The sequence below is a fragment of the Medicago truncatula genome, chromosome 8 (genome assembly GCF_003473485.1).
Source record: "Medicago truncatula cultivar Jemalong A17 chromosome 8, MtrunA17r5.0-ANR, whole genome shotgun sequence".
NCBI classification, from domain to species: domain Eukaryota; kingdom Viridiplantae; phylum Streptophyta; class Magnoliopsida; order Fabales; family Fabaceae; genus Medicago; species Medicago truncatula.
This window is the reverse complement of record NC_053049.1, coordinates 33,444,754-33,461,085: the sequence shown is the minus strand read 5'-3', so window position 1 is coordinate 33,461,085 and position 16,332 is coordinate 33,444,754. Positions and strand designations below refer to the sequence as shown.

The 16,332-nt window shown below is 34.6% G+C and overlaps 1 protein-coding gene across 1 annotated transcript; it reads left to right on the top strand.

The window, feature by feature from the left end:
* Nucleotides 1-1,651: 1,651 nt before the first annotated feature.
* Nucleotides 1,652-14,631, top strand: LOC11423721 (glutamate receptor 3.6). The gene is made up of 7 exons (XM_039829142.1): nt 1,652-1,838; nt 8,696-8,971; nt 10,946-12,306; nt 12,651-12,928; nt 13,056-13,087; nt 13,206-13,612; nt 14,028-14,631. The coding sequence occupies exons 1-7, from the start codon at nt 1,652-1,654 to the stop codon at nt 14,493-14,495; spliced, it is 3,009 nt and encodes a 1,002-aa protein (XP_039685076.1). The 3' UTR covers nt 14,496-14,631.
* Nucleotides 14,632-16,332: the final 1,701 nt, after the last annotated feature.

Genomic DNA, 16,332 nt, shown 5'->3' with positions numbered 1-16,332 from the left:
CTTCCGATCTGAAGCGTCTGCAAATCAAAGACTCAGGACAGTGAGATTCAAAGTTGGTAGAGGAAACAATGGTTATTGTGTTCAATGTACCTTTTCCATATAATTACCATTTTTCTAAACTTTTAAAATCTGTGGAACCACGCCTTTGGCAGGCCACCATTCCATTTACTTTAACTTGAGCTTGTGCCCATTTATTTGAAATTCTCATTTATTCTGCTTGCAAATTTTTCTTCTATTTTTGATGTTAATACCTAAAGCAAAAAAAATTCAAAAAAATCTTTTTAAACAAAAAAAAAAAAAAAAAACTGTTATCATGTCTTCTGAAAAGCATAAACAACAAGTACATTTTCTTTGAATTTATGAGTGGGTGAAACATACATCAACATCCGTCTCAAGGACAATTAAACTCTGCAAGGTTGGCATGACCAAAGGCCGAGAGATGACCTCTGTCCAAAAAAAAAAAAAAAAAAAGAAACTCATTAAGTCGAAAACCCGAAAGGGCGGCTTAAGCCAAAAATGAGCGTCCCGTTGGACTGAAAACCCGAAAGGGCGGTCCAGGCAAAAATTAGGGGCATACAAGCAAAAAGAGTATATTCCCGGTGGATTGAAAACCCGAAAGGGCGGTCCAGGCAAAAGTTAGGGATGCAAACAAATGAAAAAAAAACAAAGACAGAGACATCACAGTGCAAGAGGGTCAAATGGAAGAATGCACTCGGTATTGGTTTACAAATGGCAACTTCTGCCTATGGTTTGATGTATGGCGACTTCTACCAAAACATGGGTTGGTACCTCTCTAGTGGTTTGATTAAAGGCGATTTCTGCATGTGGGTTGATTAATGGCAACTTCTGCTTGTGGTTTGATTAATGGGTCATTATCCCTTCAAGTGGTTTGATTATGGGGCATTCTCCCTTCAGTGGTCTGATTAATGGTTTGTTTCCCCTGCCAGTGGTTTGATATCGTGCTTTACCCCAACATTAATTTGATTCATCGCCAGTGATTTTATTTCCAATGAAGATTGCTGAGTGTTTGTACTGCGATGTCATTCAACCTCCTATCTTACCTATCCAGTCTTGTTTGTCAGTTTCACCTGTTAGATACAGTCATACGGTCCTACAAGTTTCATGCGTATATTCATACATTCATTCATATACATATACATGCATATAACTTTCATGCACATTTAACATGCATACAAATATCATTTATACATAAATTGCATTACCATCCAGTGTCTTATTCCAATTGTATCTCATTCAAAGCGTCATCACTAGTGTGGCTGATCCAGAGATGTCACCAATCCACAATATTTCAGATGGCACGTTCTTCTTTGAACAGTTTGGAAATCCATTTTACCTCGCTTCCTCAGTATTTCAAACGACATGTTCTCCATCGAACAGTTTGAAAATACAGAAGTATGTGTCAACAGTTGGTCCGAAACTAACAGGTTCAACGAAGAAGCAGTAGTCATTGCAAAAAAAAAAAAAAAAAAAAAAAAACAAAAAAAATGAGCGCCCTGGTGGATCAAAAACCCGAAAGGGCGGTCCAGGCAAAAAATTAGGGGCACACGAAAAAATACCTCCCCGGTGGATCCAAAATCCGAAAGGACGATCCAGGCAAAAGTTAGGGATTTCAAAATATATACAAAAAGCAATGACTATTCAGACAAGACAGTACGACATTGTGTTTGTGGAATGGCGACTTCTACCCCAGCTTTTGACCATTGGGTCTTACCCCAGCAGTGGCTTGATTGCATCTCCAGTGACTTTATCCCCAATGAAAGTTTCGAGCGTTCGCACAGTGATGCCGGACTATTCTCCTTGTGGACATGCCCAATCTGGTCTCAACCAATCTTACCATTGCATTGTTATACAAATCTCATACATACTCATTCATTCATGCATACATAGCACGCATATAAAGATCATTCATACATAGTTGCATTTTTACCCAATGACTTATTTCAATATCCTTAGATATCACCCCCAGTGTGTCTAACTCCAAAATGTCATCAAATCAAACATGTTCCAAAGGGGCAGGTCTCACCAGTAATCAGTCTATACAATTCCCGTTGTCTTCAGACAAATTCCTTGTTCCCCTCAACTTTATCTTTATCAAGTCACTCCCCTGATACCAAGCTTTACATTGTCTTTACTTTCACCGGAGGCTTTGCTTTTAGCAAATGCCAATGGTCTGTCTTGCCTTTATTTTTTACCGTGTGTGCGCTATCCCACAATGTTAGCAAACCCTGTCGGTCCATCATGTCTTTACTTTCGCCACTCGTCGGCTAAATCATGTCTTTACTTTCGCCACTCGTCGGCTAAATCATGTCTTTACTTTCGCCACTCGTCGGCCAATCATGTCTTTACCTTCGCCACTTGTCGGCTAAATCATGTCTTTACTTTCGCCACTCGTCGGCTAAATCATGTCTTTACTTTCGCCACTCGTCGGCTAAATCATGTCTTTACTTTCGCCACTCGTCGGCCAATCATGTCTTTACTTTCGCCACTTGTCGGCTAAATCATGTCTTTACTTTCGCCACTTGTCGGCTAAATCATGTCTTTACTTTCGCCACTCGTCGGCTAAATCATGTCTTTACTTTCGCCACTCGTCGGCTAAATCATGTCTTTACTTTCGCCACTCGTCGGCTAAATCATGTCTTTACTTTCGCCACTTGTCGGCTAATCATGTCTTTACTTTCGCCACTCGTCGGCTAAATCATGTCTTTACTTTCGCCACTCGTCGGCTAAATCATGTCTTTACTTTCGCCACTGGTCGGCTAATCACGCCTTTACTTTCGCCACTCGTCGGCAAATCATGTCTTTACATTCGCCACTCGTCGGCAAATCACGCCTTTACTTTCGCCACTCGTCGGCCAATCATGTCTTTACTTTCGCCTTGAAACAATGTCATTTATACTTACCTATCATTTCCTTCCCCAGTGATACCTATCCATTTGTCTCCCAGTCAGTCTCTGCATCATCTTTTACCTTCATACTTACATCATATTTAGTCGTATTGTCACACTCATCAGCATCACACCTCTGGCATTTCAAATGGTCCAAAATTGGCGTTTTTATATATTTAAGTCTCTCCGACCCTTTGGTTTAAAAAGTTCTCTTTTAAAACCTTTGTGACGAAGAAACTTAAATAGGGGCATCTGTCATACCCCAATTTTGGACCGTTTAAAATCTCTTGTCCGTATTTTAAAGTTGTTCACGTTCCCATTTTTTCGTTGTTTTTACCATTTAAAGTTCGTGTTTCTTGTCTTTAGTCATTCAAAAAAAGTTTTATTTTTACGTTAAATAAACGTTCGCATTTCACGACGATTAAATCCGTCTCACTTTCATTTTTATGTCGCATAGTCTTTTTTTTAAATCGTAACGATCACGTCAAAAAGAGAAGGACTAATCGCATTTTAAAAGGCGTTTTTTTTAAAATCATTTCAACCGAAATTCCGACAGGGAGGATACTTTGAAGTACCTCATGTCGGATTCCGAAGGGACTTTTTATTTTTTTTTCTATCTTTTTTTTTTTTTTAAGCTAGTTTTGTTTTTTATTATTTATTTTTATAAAAGTCACTCACGTGACTTCTTTTTCTTTCCTTCTCTTTTCTTTCCTTTTTATTTTTTATTTTATTTTACTCATTTTGTTTTTTATTTATTTATTTATCCTTTTTTGTCAAATCTTTTTCTCCAAGTCTCAGCTGCAGGGGCATTTTGGTCTTTGTTTTGTACCAGAGCCAACCCTAGTTTGTCACTATAAAATACACTGTCAATCATTGGGAAATGGGTCAGGAAAAATCACTGTACAGACAGTCCCCCAATCAGTTCTGCAGTCACCAATCACCATCAGAAACACCTTTCATTTTCTCTTTTTTTCCTTTTTCAAATCAAATACACAAAATTCACAAAGTTCATCATGAACATCATATGAACATGAAGAACAGATAAATTCCAGAAGCTCAAATTCGAAGCTGTTCATCACTAACAGCAACAAATCCAAACCTCACATAACCTCAAACAACAATCACGAAATCAGTTCCAAGCAAACCGAATCAAAACCAAACAGAACCGGAGCAACAACACGAACCGGATCTGTGAAGAACAACACGAACCGGAGCTGTGAAGGACAAAACGAACCGGACCAGAGGGAGAGAGCGCCGAACCGGACCGGAAAAGAGGTAAAAATTTCGCATTTTTCATTTGTAGATCTAGGATTTTTGGTGCATGTTTTCGAAATTTTAAGCTTGGATTCGAGTAGAGGAAGGGAAGAGGAGTATTTTGATGTAAAAAAATTTCAAAAAAAAGCAAAAAAAAAAACTCCGGCGCGGCGGCGCTCCGGCCGACCACCGCGCCGGAGCAGCTCCGGCCGCCCCTCTTCATCTTCTCCGGTCGCGTGTTCTTGAGGGAGGAGAGAGCTTCTCTCTCTAAGTTTAACTTAGAGAGAGAAGTGTTTTGGTTTTTGTTGTGTTTTTTTGTTAAAATTGCTTTTATAGTGCTTTTTCTTTTTGCTGGATCACACGTGCGCGTATTCATAATCTTATGATGTTCCATCGCGTTGGTAGCCATCAGATCTGGATCGTTCCTTGATCTGACGGCTACCGTATGATCTGTTTTTAAATCAATTGTGTGTTTTTTCTGCGTGAGTGTGGTGTGGTTTCTGTTTGGACCGTCAGATCGTTGATCTGACGGTCACTGTGTCTTCATTTTAATCCCTTTGTTTCTATGTTGTTTTTGTGACCCTTGGATCGTTGGATCCAATGGCTGTGATGAATCCAGTGAATGAATCTGGACTATTGATTTGATCCAATGGTCCAGAATTAATCCTGCTGAGCCAATGTTTTATTATTTCTTATTTTTGTTTATCTTTATTTTTAAATACTGTTTTTTACACTTTTTGACATTTTTGTGTTTAGAAAAATTCTAAAAAAATACTTTTCTCACTATTTTAATTTTCTCTAATTTTAAAAGTCCATCCTATTTATTTTTATTTTTTTTCTTAATTTTCTTTGTTTATTTCTTATATGATGATCTTAATTATTATTTGTCTTAATTCTTGCTTATCATTTCTTATGTCTTATTCATCATGATATTTCTTGTGATTACTAACCATTTAATTTTTGTCTTGAATCATAGCATGCACATTTAATTTTCTCATCATTTTATCTTGTCATTGATTTAGTATGTATAAATAGGGAATTGATGTAATTTTATTTCTCGCATTTTATTTTGGCATAAAGGCCTTAGGGTTGTATTTCGGAATTGATGTAATAATGTAGGTAACACAAGCACCGACACATGCACCGACACTACCACATTTTATTTACCGCTTTCCGTTATTTTTTTTACGACGTTACGTTAGTTTCCACCGTTAGTTTAGAAAAAAACCTTTTTATCAAAAAAATCAAATATGTCAAATTCAAAAAAATCATTTTCTTAATAACTTTTTTCTTTTATTTTCTTAATCAAATTCTCAATCAATTTTAATTCAACTTCAATCATTTTCAAAATTTAAAATCAATCAACCTCACTTGTTTTCTTTATCTCATGCCTTGAGGCCTCTTTCTCTTCTTAAAACCCATTTTCGAAAAATCTTAAAATCAACCTAACCCACCAAATAAATTCTTGAGTGGAACTACGTCAGTTTTGATCCCTTTCCCAAAAAGGGTACGTAGGCAGAGGACTCGTCCTTCCAAATCAAATAAAAATAACCAAAAACATACTTCTTCTCCCTCCATTCTTTCACTTAGATTTTAGGTAATAATTTTTCAAGTAAGCCAAATGAATTTAGCACAAGATAATTTAGGTAAGCGGTTCCTTCGGAGTACCGAAGTCGTTTAGGGTGCTTAACACCTTCCCTATTCGAAACCAACCCCCGAATCCAAAGTCTCGAAAAGGGTTTTTACTCATTTTTTCCCTTCCCAAGAATAAAAATCGAGAGTTCAAAGATTGACGATTCAAATCAATTAATGGTTTGATATCCAAAAATCGCGAGCACAGTCGAGTATCCCCCATCCGATGGGAAGTTATGCGAATGTTATTTTAGATGAACACGGGTTAGTTGATTCTTTCTCAAGTTTGCTGACTAGCACGTGGGTCTTGAAGACTTCGGACATAGTCAAAGCTGAGTAGAACTTAACAATGAGACATTAAACTCACGCTCCCTATTTATAGCACCATCATTAACCACATCGAGTGATGAGTAATTAAGGAGGCATGTTTTGAAGAAGGTTGTGCACGGTAAAGTGGTAAGTTGTTCGTATAATGGAAAGTTGTTAGTTGAACGTGGGACACCACAAACTCCTCAACGAGAGAAAACTAACGCACTACTTGCATAAGTATTCGATCAAGGCTAAACACTAGTCAATTTCGGAGGACTATAGTGATGAAAAATCCATATGCTCTTGTGCCATACCTATTCATTATAGTACTACTATAATGATTATGCCATTAAAATCCGAGGACGTGTACTCGTAGTTGTGATCATTTGGATTATGTACTCATGCCTGCCAAAAATGATATATGTGGGAGCCCTATTTGGGAATAATATTTCAGAGAGAGAACTTTCACAAACTGGTTTCATAATTATTTGACATTCCTAAGAAATTTAGAGGATTTTCTCATTGAATGGTTTAATATTTCTTTTGCAAATGAAACAACAAATTTTTGGGAACTATGGACATCTTGTCACAACATTCTTTATAGTCATATTGTCGTTGTGAACTTTTCCAAAAGAAATTACAACTCCATTGTTATAATAATCAAACAGTTCATGTGAAGAAAAAAAAAATCAAACAGGAAAACATACTCGATCCGTTTCAAAATACATGTCAATTTTGGAGAAATTGCACTAACCAAGAAACCAAATAAATTTTGTTATTTTTGATGAAAATATGTGTGTTTTCTATAATACCCTTAATCATTTATTATTTCATTTTATTTTTTCTCTCTCTACAATAAATATGCAAGGGTATTATTGACAAGACAATAATTAATGTTGCATTGAAACTTGAAAGTAACAAGTATTGTGAAACAAAATTATTCTCTAAAATGGACAAGTATTATGAAACGGAGGGAGTATTTAGCAAACAAAATTATTTTAAAAATGTCAGCAAAAACAATCAATTTTTTCTCATTAATGAGAGTATGATTACACTGATCTTTCAGCATTCCAATTTTAAACAAACAATTTATTTTTAAATATTTGACTTATAATTTTTGTTGGGTTTTTTTGTCTATCTTAAGTACCTTTCATCTCCTCCAATGGGTCAATTCTCATAACTAATGTTTTTTCGTACATGCAAGTCAATTAAAGTGTAGACTTGATCGTCATCTCTAATAATTACATTTCTAATTCTAACTTTTTCACATAAATCCTCTCAAAAGAATTTCGTATAAATAATAAGTCCATATAATAACAATATAATATTTCTGAGGAAATAATATTTCAGGTATAGTGTATTTTAACAAATATTGTTTTAAAGTCTAATATTTCTCAGAGGTGGTTTTGCCATTTACATGCTTCCAAAAAATACAATGTTACAAGTGCTTATAACTACACAATATCGTCACTTAACGTCTTGACAGCGGAGCACTCTAATGCAATTTGGAAGTTCCTATTAAGATCAGTCTCTTAACCTGGCGCCTGTTGCGTAACCGTTTGCCTACAAGAGAAAACTTAATTTGGGGAAATATTATCCAACCTAATATTTAGCTTTGTGCGGATGGTTGTGGCAAGATGGAGGATATTGATCATCTATTCCTTTCCTACGACTTTTTTAGGAATCTTTGGCATGGTATCTCTAATTGGCTTGATTTCATCACGGTGCCTCCCGAACATGTCTCATATCATTTTCTTTGGTTTGAAAATTTAGACGGTTTTTCTAAAAATATTCGTTTCAATCTCATTTGGCTGACTTGTGTGTGGGTAATTTAGAGTGAAAGAAATGCTCGGGTGTTTCATCAAAAAGAGACCTCTTTTACAAATTCTTCTTGACAAAATTAAGTTTCAATCATATTGATGTCTGAAAGCGAATCGGCTTAATTTTGCTTTTACTTATCACATGTGGTAGCTTAACCCTTTAGCTTGCTTGTGAATCATTTTGTAGTGGGGTTGCTTTAGCCTCTTTTTCGTTTCGCTTTTACTTTGGTTACTTGATGTAATTGTTACTTTCTTTGCCGGTTTTTGGGCAACCCTTGTATCGGAATTTTCTGGCTTTTGAGTTAATATATTCTATTTTACCTTCTTAAAAAAAAATCTGAGGAAATAATAATAATTATAAAATAAAAGGAAATAATAATAAAATAACTTTTGTGTGTTTATTTAGTTTTAAATGAAATGTTTGTATTTTAAAAGCCAAACGAATCAAACTAAATCGCTAGTTTTTGTATCTTACGGTTATGATGACTTTTAACTTCAAAATCAAACCAATCTGCATCGCGAACACCCATACTAATAGCATACCTCAAAAAGAAAGATAAAACACTAATAGCACTAAACGCATCCTTCAATATCCTCTTGCTATAAAAGGATTTCACGCCATTCATCTGTGCATACAAAGTTAAGCAACACAAGTAGAAGTAGTTGTCTCAGTGTTCTTCAATCTCAATCAAAACATTTAGCATCTTTTTCATATATAAGATACACATTACAAGGATTTTGTTTTTTTGTCCTACCTTTGTTCTGTTCTTGCAGAACAACACAACATGAATAAAGTTTGGCTTCTTGTACTAATGATGTTCTACAATAGCCTTCCTATAAAAACAATCAGCAATGTTTCTGCAAGACCAAGTACTATCAATATTGGTGCAATTTTATCTTTCAATTCAACCATTGGAAGAGTGGCTAAAGTTGCCATAGAAGCAGCAGTGGATGATATAAATTCCAATCCAAAGGTTCTCAGTGGAACTAAGCTTAATATTTCAATGCTTGACACTAAATCTTCCCCTGGATTTCTAGGAATCGTTGATTGTAAGTCCTTATCAAACACACATCACATTTTTGTTTCCACTCTACACTTTTTCCTTCAAAAGCATGTATATTACTTGCAAAGTCTAAAAATCGAACCAGAGATTTGGATCATGGTTCAATCAGTTCAATTGATTCAACCATGGTAGAATTGGCTGAAAATAATTCAATAAATAGAGTATTAAAAAAAGAGTAAAAATGAAAACCTACTGAACCAGTCTGGTTCAATTAGACTCAATGTATCGGGATCAAACCAACAGACGAATTTTATGTTATCAGTTCAACCAACAGTTCGGATTTTAAAACATTGATTCTATAGAAAAGGTTTCGATATATTTCAATGATCTGAATAATGTGCAAGAGTTCTAAATCTAATTGACTAATGAGTCAAACATAAAATTACTACTAAAATTACTGGACCGTTAATATATTCCTAAGGGCTCGAATGCCCTCTAGAAAGGCTTTGGCGCCCTCCAGAAGGGCTCATGAGATCTAGGTGCGCCCTTCCAGAGGCGCCGCCTCTATTAAGCTTCTAGAAGCATCTAGAGCTTAGTAAAAAGACTTAAGACCCAGCGGGGCTTAAGTCACGTAAAAACAAGCCAATGAAGGGCTATAAATACCCCTCTTTAGATCATTCTCAAAGCATCACAAAAACAAACTAAACCCTAGTTTCTAATATTGTACTTACTGCAAGTACAATTACATTATTTACAACACTTCCTCTCAAGCTGGTGAATGGATATCTATCATTCTCAACTTGAAAGTAATTTTGCTGAATCTTTTGGTTGGTAAGCCCTTTGTTAACACATCTGTAAGTTGATACTGAGAATGAATGTAGGTCGTAGTTATCAATCAATCCATTATCTAACTTCTCTTTGATGAAATGTTGGTCAATCTCAATTTGTCTAGTCATGTCATATTAAACATGATTATGTGCAATATTAATGGTAATTTATCGTCACACAACAACTCCATAGGGCCTTCATGTTGTATCTTCAAATCTTCTAGCATTTGTTTCATCTATAATAGTTCACAAATTCCTAGTGTCATAGATCTGAATTTTGCTTCAATTCTTGATTGGGCAACTACTGTTTGCTTCTTACTCCTCAAAGCAACAAGGTTGCTACACAAGAAAATACAATATTCTCAAGTAGATCTTTTATCACTCATTGAACCTGTATAATCAACATTAGTGTAAGCCTCTATAGTTAGACTTCCACCTCTTGTAACAAGAGTCATATCCCTGGAGTGACTTTGAGATATTGAAGAACACGGTCTACAGCTTTCATATGCCTCACCCTCGGATCATGCATGAATTGGCTTAACACACTCACTGATATGCCAAATCTAGCCTATTTTGTACCAAATAAATCAACTTTCCCATTAATCTTTGATACTGGCCTTGGTCATTCTGTGATTTTGCTCAATGAAAACACTTGTAGGTTCACATCCAAGTTTGTCTGTTTCCTGCAAAATATCAGGCACATACTTTCCCTTAGAGATAAAAATGTCTTGCTTTGAGTTGACTACCTCAATTCACAAGAAATGCTTTAGTTATCCAAGATCTTTCATCTCAAACACTGATGATAATTTCTCTTTAAGCAATTGTCTCTCAATCAAATCATCTTTTGTAACAATAGTATCATCAACATGAACATGAAGTCCAATCAATTTTCCTCCATGTGATTGTCTTAAAAACAAAGTGTGATCTTATTCACTTTGATTATATCTCAAGCATACCATTGTATGTGTGAATTTTCCAAACTATGCCTGAGGGGAGCTGGTTAATATATAAATTTCGTTTTAAACATTGTGCCAATTCATTTCTCAAAGAGTTGAAACTTAATTTTTTTTTCAATAAATATTTACTATTTATTGAATCCTTAAAATGTTCCATAAGGACACATGACCATGCGGCCATAATTGGTCCAGAGTTGATGCAGAAAGAAACTAATTGATTTTTCTTTCCTTTTGCAGCATTACTGTTGATGGAGAAAGAGACTGTGGCCATAATTGGTCCACAGTTTTCAGTGATGGCTCATGTGATTTCACATATTGCAAATGAGATGCAAGTACCTATACTATCATTTGCAGCAACAGATCCAACACTAACTTCACTAGAGTTCCCATATTTTGTTAGGACAACACAGAGTGATCTGAATCAAATGGCTGCTGTGGCAGACATTGTTGACCATTTTCAATGGAGAGATGTGATAGCAATTTTCATAGATGATGATCATGGAAGAAATGGGATAGCTGCATTAGGTGATAAGCTAGCAGAGAAACATAGTAAAATATCATATAAAGCAGCTCTTAGACCTGATCAACTCACCACTGATGAAATAAACAATGCATTATTTAAGGTAGCTTTGATGGAGTCTAGAGTAATTGTCCTTCATGTAACCCTTCATTTTGGTCTACAAGTACTTCACTTGGCTCAATCACATGAAATGATGGGAAGTGGTTATGTATGGATAGCCACTGATTGGCTTTCTACGATACTAGATTCCGATCCTTCGTTGTCCACATCTGCAACAATGAATGACATGCAAGGTGTTATCACCTTGAGGATGTACACACCAGAATCAAAAAATAAAAGAAATTTCACTTCTAGATGGAACAGAAACCTGAGCCATAACATAGGTTCTGATCATGACCATAATCATGGGCCTTCTTTTGGTTTAAACATGTTTGGTTTATACGCCTATGACACTGTTTATGTTCTTGCTTCTGCACTAGATGCATTTTTTAACAGTGGAGGAACTTTGTCATTTTCAAATGATTCAAATCTAAACATGTTAAGAGGAGACACCCTTCATTTGGATAATATGAAGGTCTTTGTTAATGGTAGTATGTTGCTTCAAAAAATCTTAGAGGTCAACATAACTGGTTTAACAGGCAATATTATGTTTGATTCAAATGGAAACTTAATGAATCCATCATATGAAATCATTAATGTCATAGGTAGTGGAATTAGAAGGATTGGTTTTTGGTCTGAATCTTATGGACTCCACACTGGTGTGGAATCTCCTAATCATTCAAATTTAAGAAAAGGATTATATGGTGTCATATGGCCTGGTCAAACAACTCATACCCCGCGTGGTTGGGTTTTCGCTAGCAATGGAAGACGCTTGAAAGTTGGTGTGCCGCTTAAAATTAGTTACCATGAACTTGTGTCAAGAATTAAGGGTTCTGATATGTTTGCTGGTTATTGCATAGATGTTTTTACTGCTGCAGTTGAATTATTGCCTTATTCAGTTCCATGCAAATATATTCCAGTTGGTGATGGTAAAACCAACCCAACTTACACAGACATTCTCCATAAGATGACAGAGGGTGTGAGTGTTATATACCTTCTTAATAGATAGGTAAATTGGTCCTCTAAATTATAAGTATCGATCAGAATAGTCCTTGATTTTTGCGAATCGGGAAACACATCCCAGAAATTGTTAAATGCAAGTCAACATAGTCTATATGTTAACTTTCAACGTAGGGACTAACTCAATTAGTCTCTGGTGAGATGATATTCATATAGGATGAACGTGCAATGTGATATGTCCATATTTTGACCGATACTTACAATTTCGAGCACCAATTTGCCTATTTACTCATCCTTTTTCATATCAACTTCCTTTGTTTTGTTTTACATTCTTGTATTGCAATACTCTTCTTATATATGCAGGACTTTGATGCTGTGGTTGGGGACATTACAATTACCACAAACAGAACTAAGATAGTGGATTTTACACAACCATATTCTGAGTCAGGGCTAGTTGTTGTGGCACCTATCATGAAGTTGAAAGCAAGCCCATGGGCTTTCCTAAGACCATTTGCACCAATGATGTGGCTTGTCACAGGAGTGTTTTTCTTTGTTGTAGGATCTGTTGTTTGGATTGTAGAACGTCGCTTCAATGATGACTTTAGAGGCCCGGCTAAAAAGCAATTTGTAACCATTCTATGGTAATTTTCTGCCAAAACAGATTACACAAGAAAAAAGCACCTTATCTTAGGTCTTTGATTGTTTTATAATGTCATATATATACCAACTTTAACAATTGCTAACATATGAAACTACTTCTTTATGCAGGTTTAGTTTTTCAACCATGTTTTCTACACATAGTAAGTGGTTCGACCTTAAAAGATTTTCCTTAGACATTGCCTAGTTGTTTTTCTTTAAAATCTTATAAATTATGTCTATCCAACGCGTATATGACTCCTCTTGAATCATTGTATGCAGGAGAGAAAACTGTGAGCACACTTGGTCGCTTATTGCTAATCATTTGGCTATTTGTGGTTATGATACTAAACTCTAGTTATACCTCAAGTCTTACCTCTATCCTAACGGTGGAGCAGCTATCTTCCTCAGTTAAGGGACTTGAAAGCTTAGCAACAAGCAATGATCGCATCGGTTACTTAAGAGGCTCATTCTCTGAAAATTATCTGACTCAGGAGCTCAACATACACAGATCAAGGCTTGTTCCTTTGAACTCTCCTTCAGAATATGAAAAGGCCTTGAAAGATGGACCAACTAATGGTGGTGTTGCCGCAATAGTAGATGAACGTGCATACATGGAAATCTTCTTAGAAATGAGATGTGAATTTGGTATCATTGGTCAAGAATTCACCAAGATGGGATGGGGCTTTGTAAGTATATATATTCATTTTCTTTTCTGTGAAATCTCAGTTTCATATATACCAATAATTCATTTTTCAAAGAACTAAAATTTACGAAGCACTGACGAAAACTGGAAAAATGAAAGTGATTAAGTATAACTACATGTGTAAGTGTTATGCCAGACACAACTTCAATCTGAAGTGTCGGTGCTACATACTTGAAGATAGGTGTTTGATTCACAAATCATAATTAAGTAATTCATATTCCTTTTTGTTGTATTTGTATATATACTTCTATTATCATGTTTCATTCATTCTCTTGTTGATCACAAAACTTAATTATCAAGTAAATATAATTGATTGACCACGTAAAAAAATGTTTGCACGACGATGCATAACAATTAAATTCTTAGCTCATATAAACATGTTTAAAATCCTATTACAGGCCTTTCCACGGGATTCTCCCCTAGCAATTGACATGTCAACTGCAATTCTAAAACTATCAGAGAATGGAGGTCTCCAGAGAATTCATGACAAATGGCTGACAAGAAGTTCTTGCAGATCAGAAGAAGAAAAACAAGGCATGGACAGACTTGACCTACAAAGTTTTTGGGGCTTATTTCTTATAACTGGAATAGCATGCTTTGTTTCCCTATTTTGTTACGTTTTTCAAATGGCCTACAGCTATCGGAAGCATTACTCGAAGAACAATAACAACAACGTTCAATTCTCATCGCGTTCTGCTCGTCTTAGATCATTCCTTTCCTTTGTGAAAGAAAAAGAAGAGGAAGACAAATGCAGTGAAAATAGAATAAAAAAGGAAAAGTCGTCTAGCAGACGGGTAGCACATGAAGATGGACCGTTGGACTTGGATGACTCGAATGTTGGTGTCCATGTTGAAAATGATGCCTAATAAGTGTTTGTACTAGATCTTTCACTTTAATAATATTCTACCTAGTGAGTATCAATGAGTTGCAAGTCTTCCAAAAAACTTCATATTTGTATGGAGTTCAGAAAGGTATCATTGAATTTGTTAGAGAAGATAGCTATGATGATTATCTGAATAATATCTTCATTTAACTTAGACAAAATATTGTTGTCATCTTTAACCAACATGGTGTCATACAGTGGTACATAGGTAGATAAATGCGTCCTTTAATCATTTGATCAGTGGTTCGATACTTGACCAGTGCACGTGGAGAAACCTTTGTTGATAATTGTTAACCTCTTAAATAGATCTCAGTTATTTTAAAAGATTAATTTGTTCAGTTGCACACGTAAATGATATCTAATTTATCCAAAGAAATATTGTTTTAATCTCTAATACCGACTCTAATCTCCATCTATAATTCCTTATTTTCATCTCTAAGTGGGAGGTTGGATACTTGGTTGAACTAGGGGATTAAAGAAGAGTTAAAGATGAGGAGTTTTAATCCTAAAATTTGGGAAAATAATGTAGAGATCTTAACCATTGACCTCTACAATATCAATGGTTAAAATCATCCTATAAAATATATTGTTTGTGTGTATCGTTTGAATATTGATTTCCTCCATAGTTTAATTATCATTATTTCTTTTATTATTCACTCCCGTCTCCTAAGAGAAGCTTGAATTACATTCCCCTCCTCTCTTATGTTAAAATCTACACTTTACTCCCTCAATAATTTTTTTATTTCTAATAATCTAGCAAAAAAATAATAATCTAACACACTTCGAAGACAAATAGTATTGCGGGTCTATTTTAATATAACCAAAATTTGAGTACATATTTTTTTACTATTTTTTTTCACAATTTCATTAACATATAATTTTAAACTCTATTATAAAATATGAAACAATTCAAAATAAATATTAAATATGTTAAAAATTACTAAAGATAATAAAATATGGTTATTTAAAAGTTAATTTTATACTCTAAATTATAAAATTGATAGCAAAATATTTAAATTTAATTATCATTGACATTTAAACTCTAAATAAATGAATTTATTTTTCTAAAATGGTGGTTCAAAATTAGTATATATCATAAAAAAAAAATGTTAATGTTAAAATAGATTAAAATGTAGTGCATATTTAATTATTAAGGGAGGGGGTTGTAATTTAAGCATCTTATAGGGGAGGGGAGTAAAACTTTTATTTTTCAAAAGAGAGGAATGTATATTTTAACATAAGAGGAGATGGGAGTGTAATTCAAGCTTCTTTGAAAGGATGGGAGTGTAATTTACTCTAATTATAACCAATAATAAAGTAGAAAATGTAACACTAATTATTCATATAATTTAAGACGATAAAATATAAATGCATACCGTACCAAAAAATATATAAATACATAAATTATTATTTTTTTCTCTCTCTAAAATTGACCCTCAACTCCTCAAGTACAAGTGAGGGATTCACAGCAATTGAATTTCCTCGTCAGACCTCAACTGTATGCGTACTGAACAAAAAGCAAAATAGATGAAAGTGAAAACATGCAACACTAACAACTTGACTTCTTGTAAGTCAAGAAGTCAAAGTCAATTTGCTCCGGCAAAACAAAAGTTATTTTCAAGGAAAAAATATTTATTATTTGTGATACTTACTTTAAATTTTATTTGTTATTAAATTGTAATTCACTAAATTTGAAAATTTTCCAAATGATCTCTTGAACTTTTAAATAACAATTGGTTTCATTTTGGTTTATTTATTTAAATTTCTTCTCCCGTATGTTAATGTATTTTAATAAGATTTCAAAGAAAATAAAATTTGTT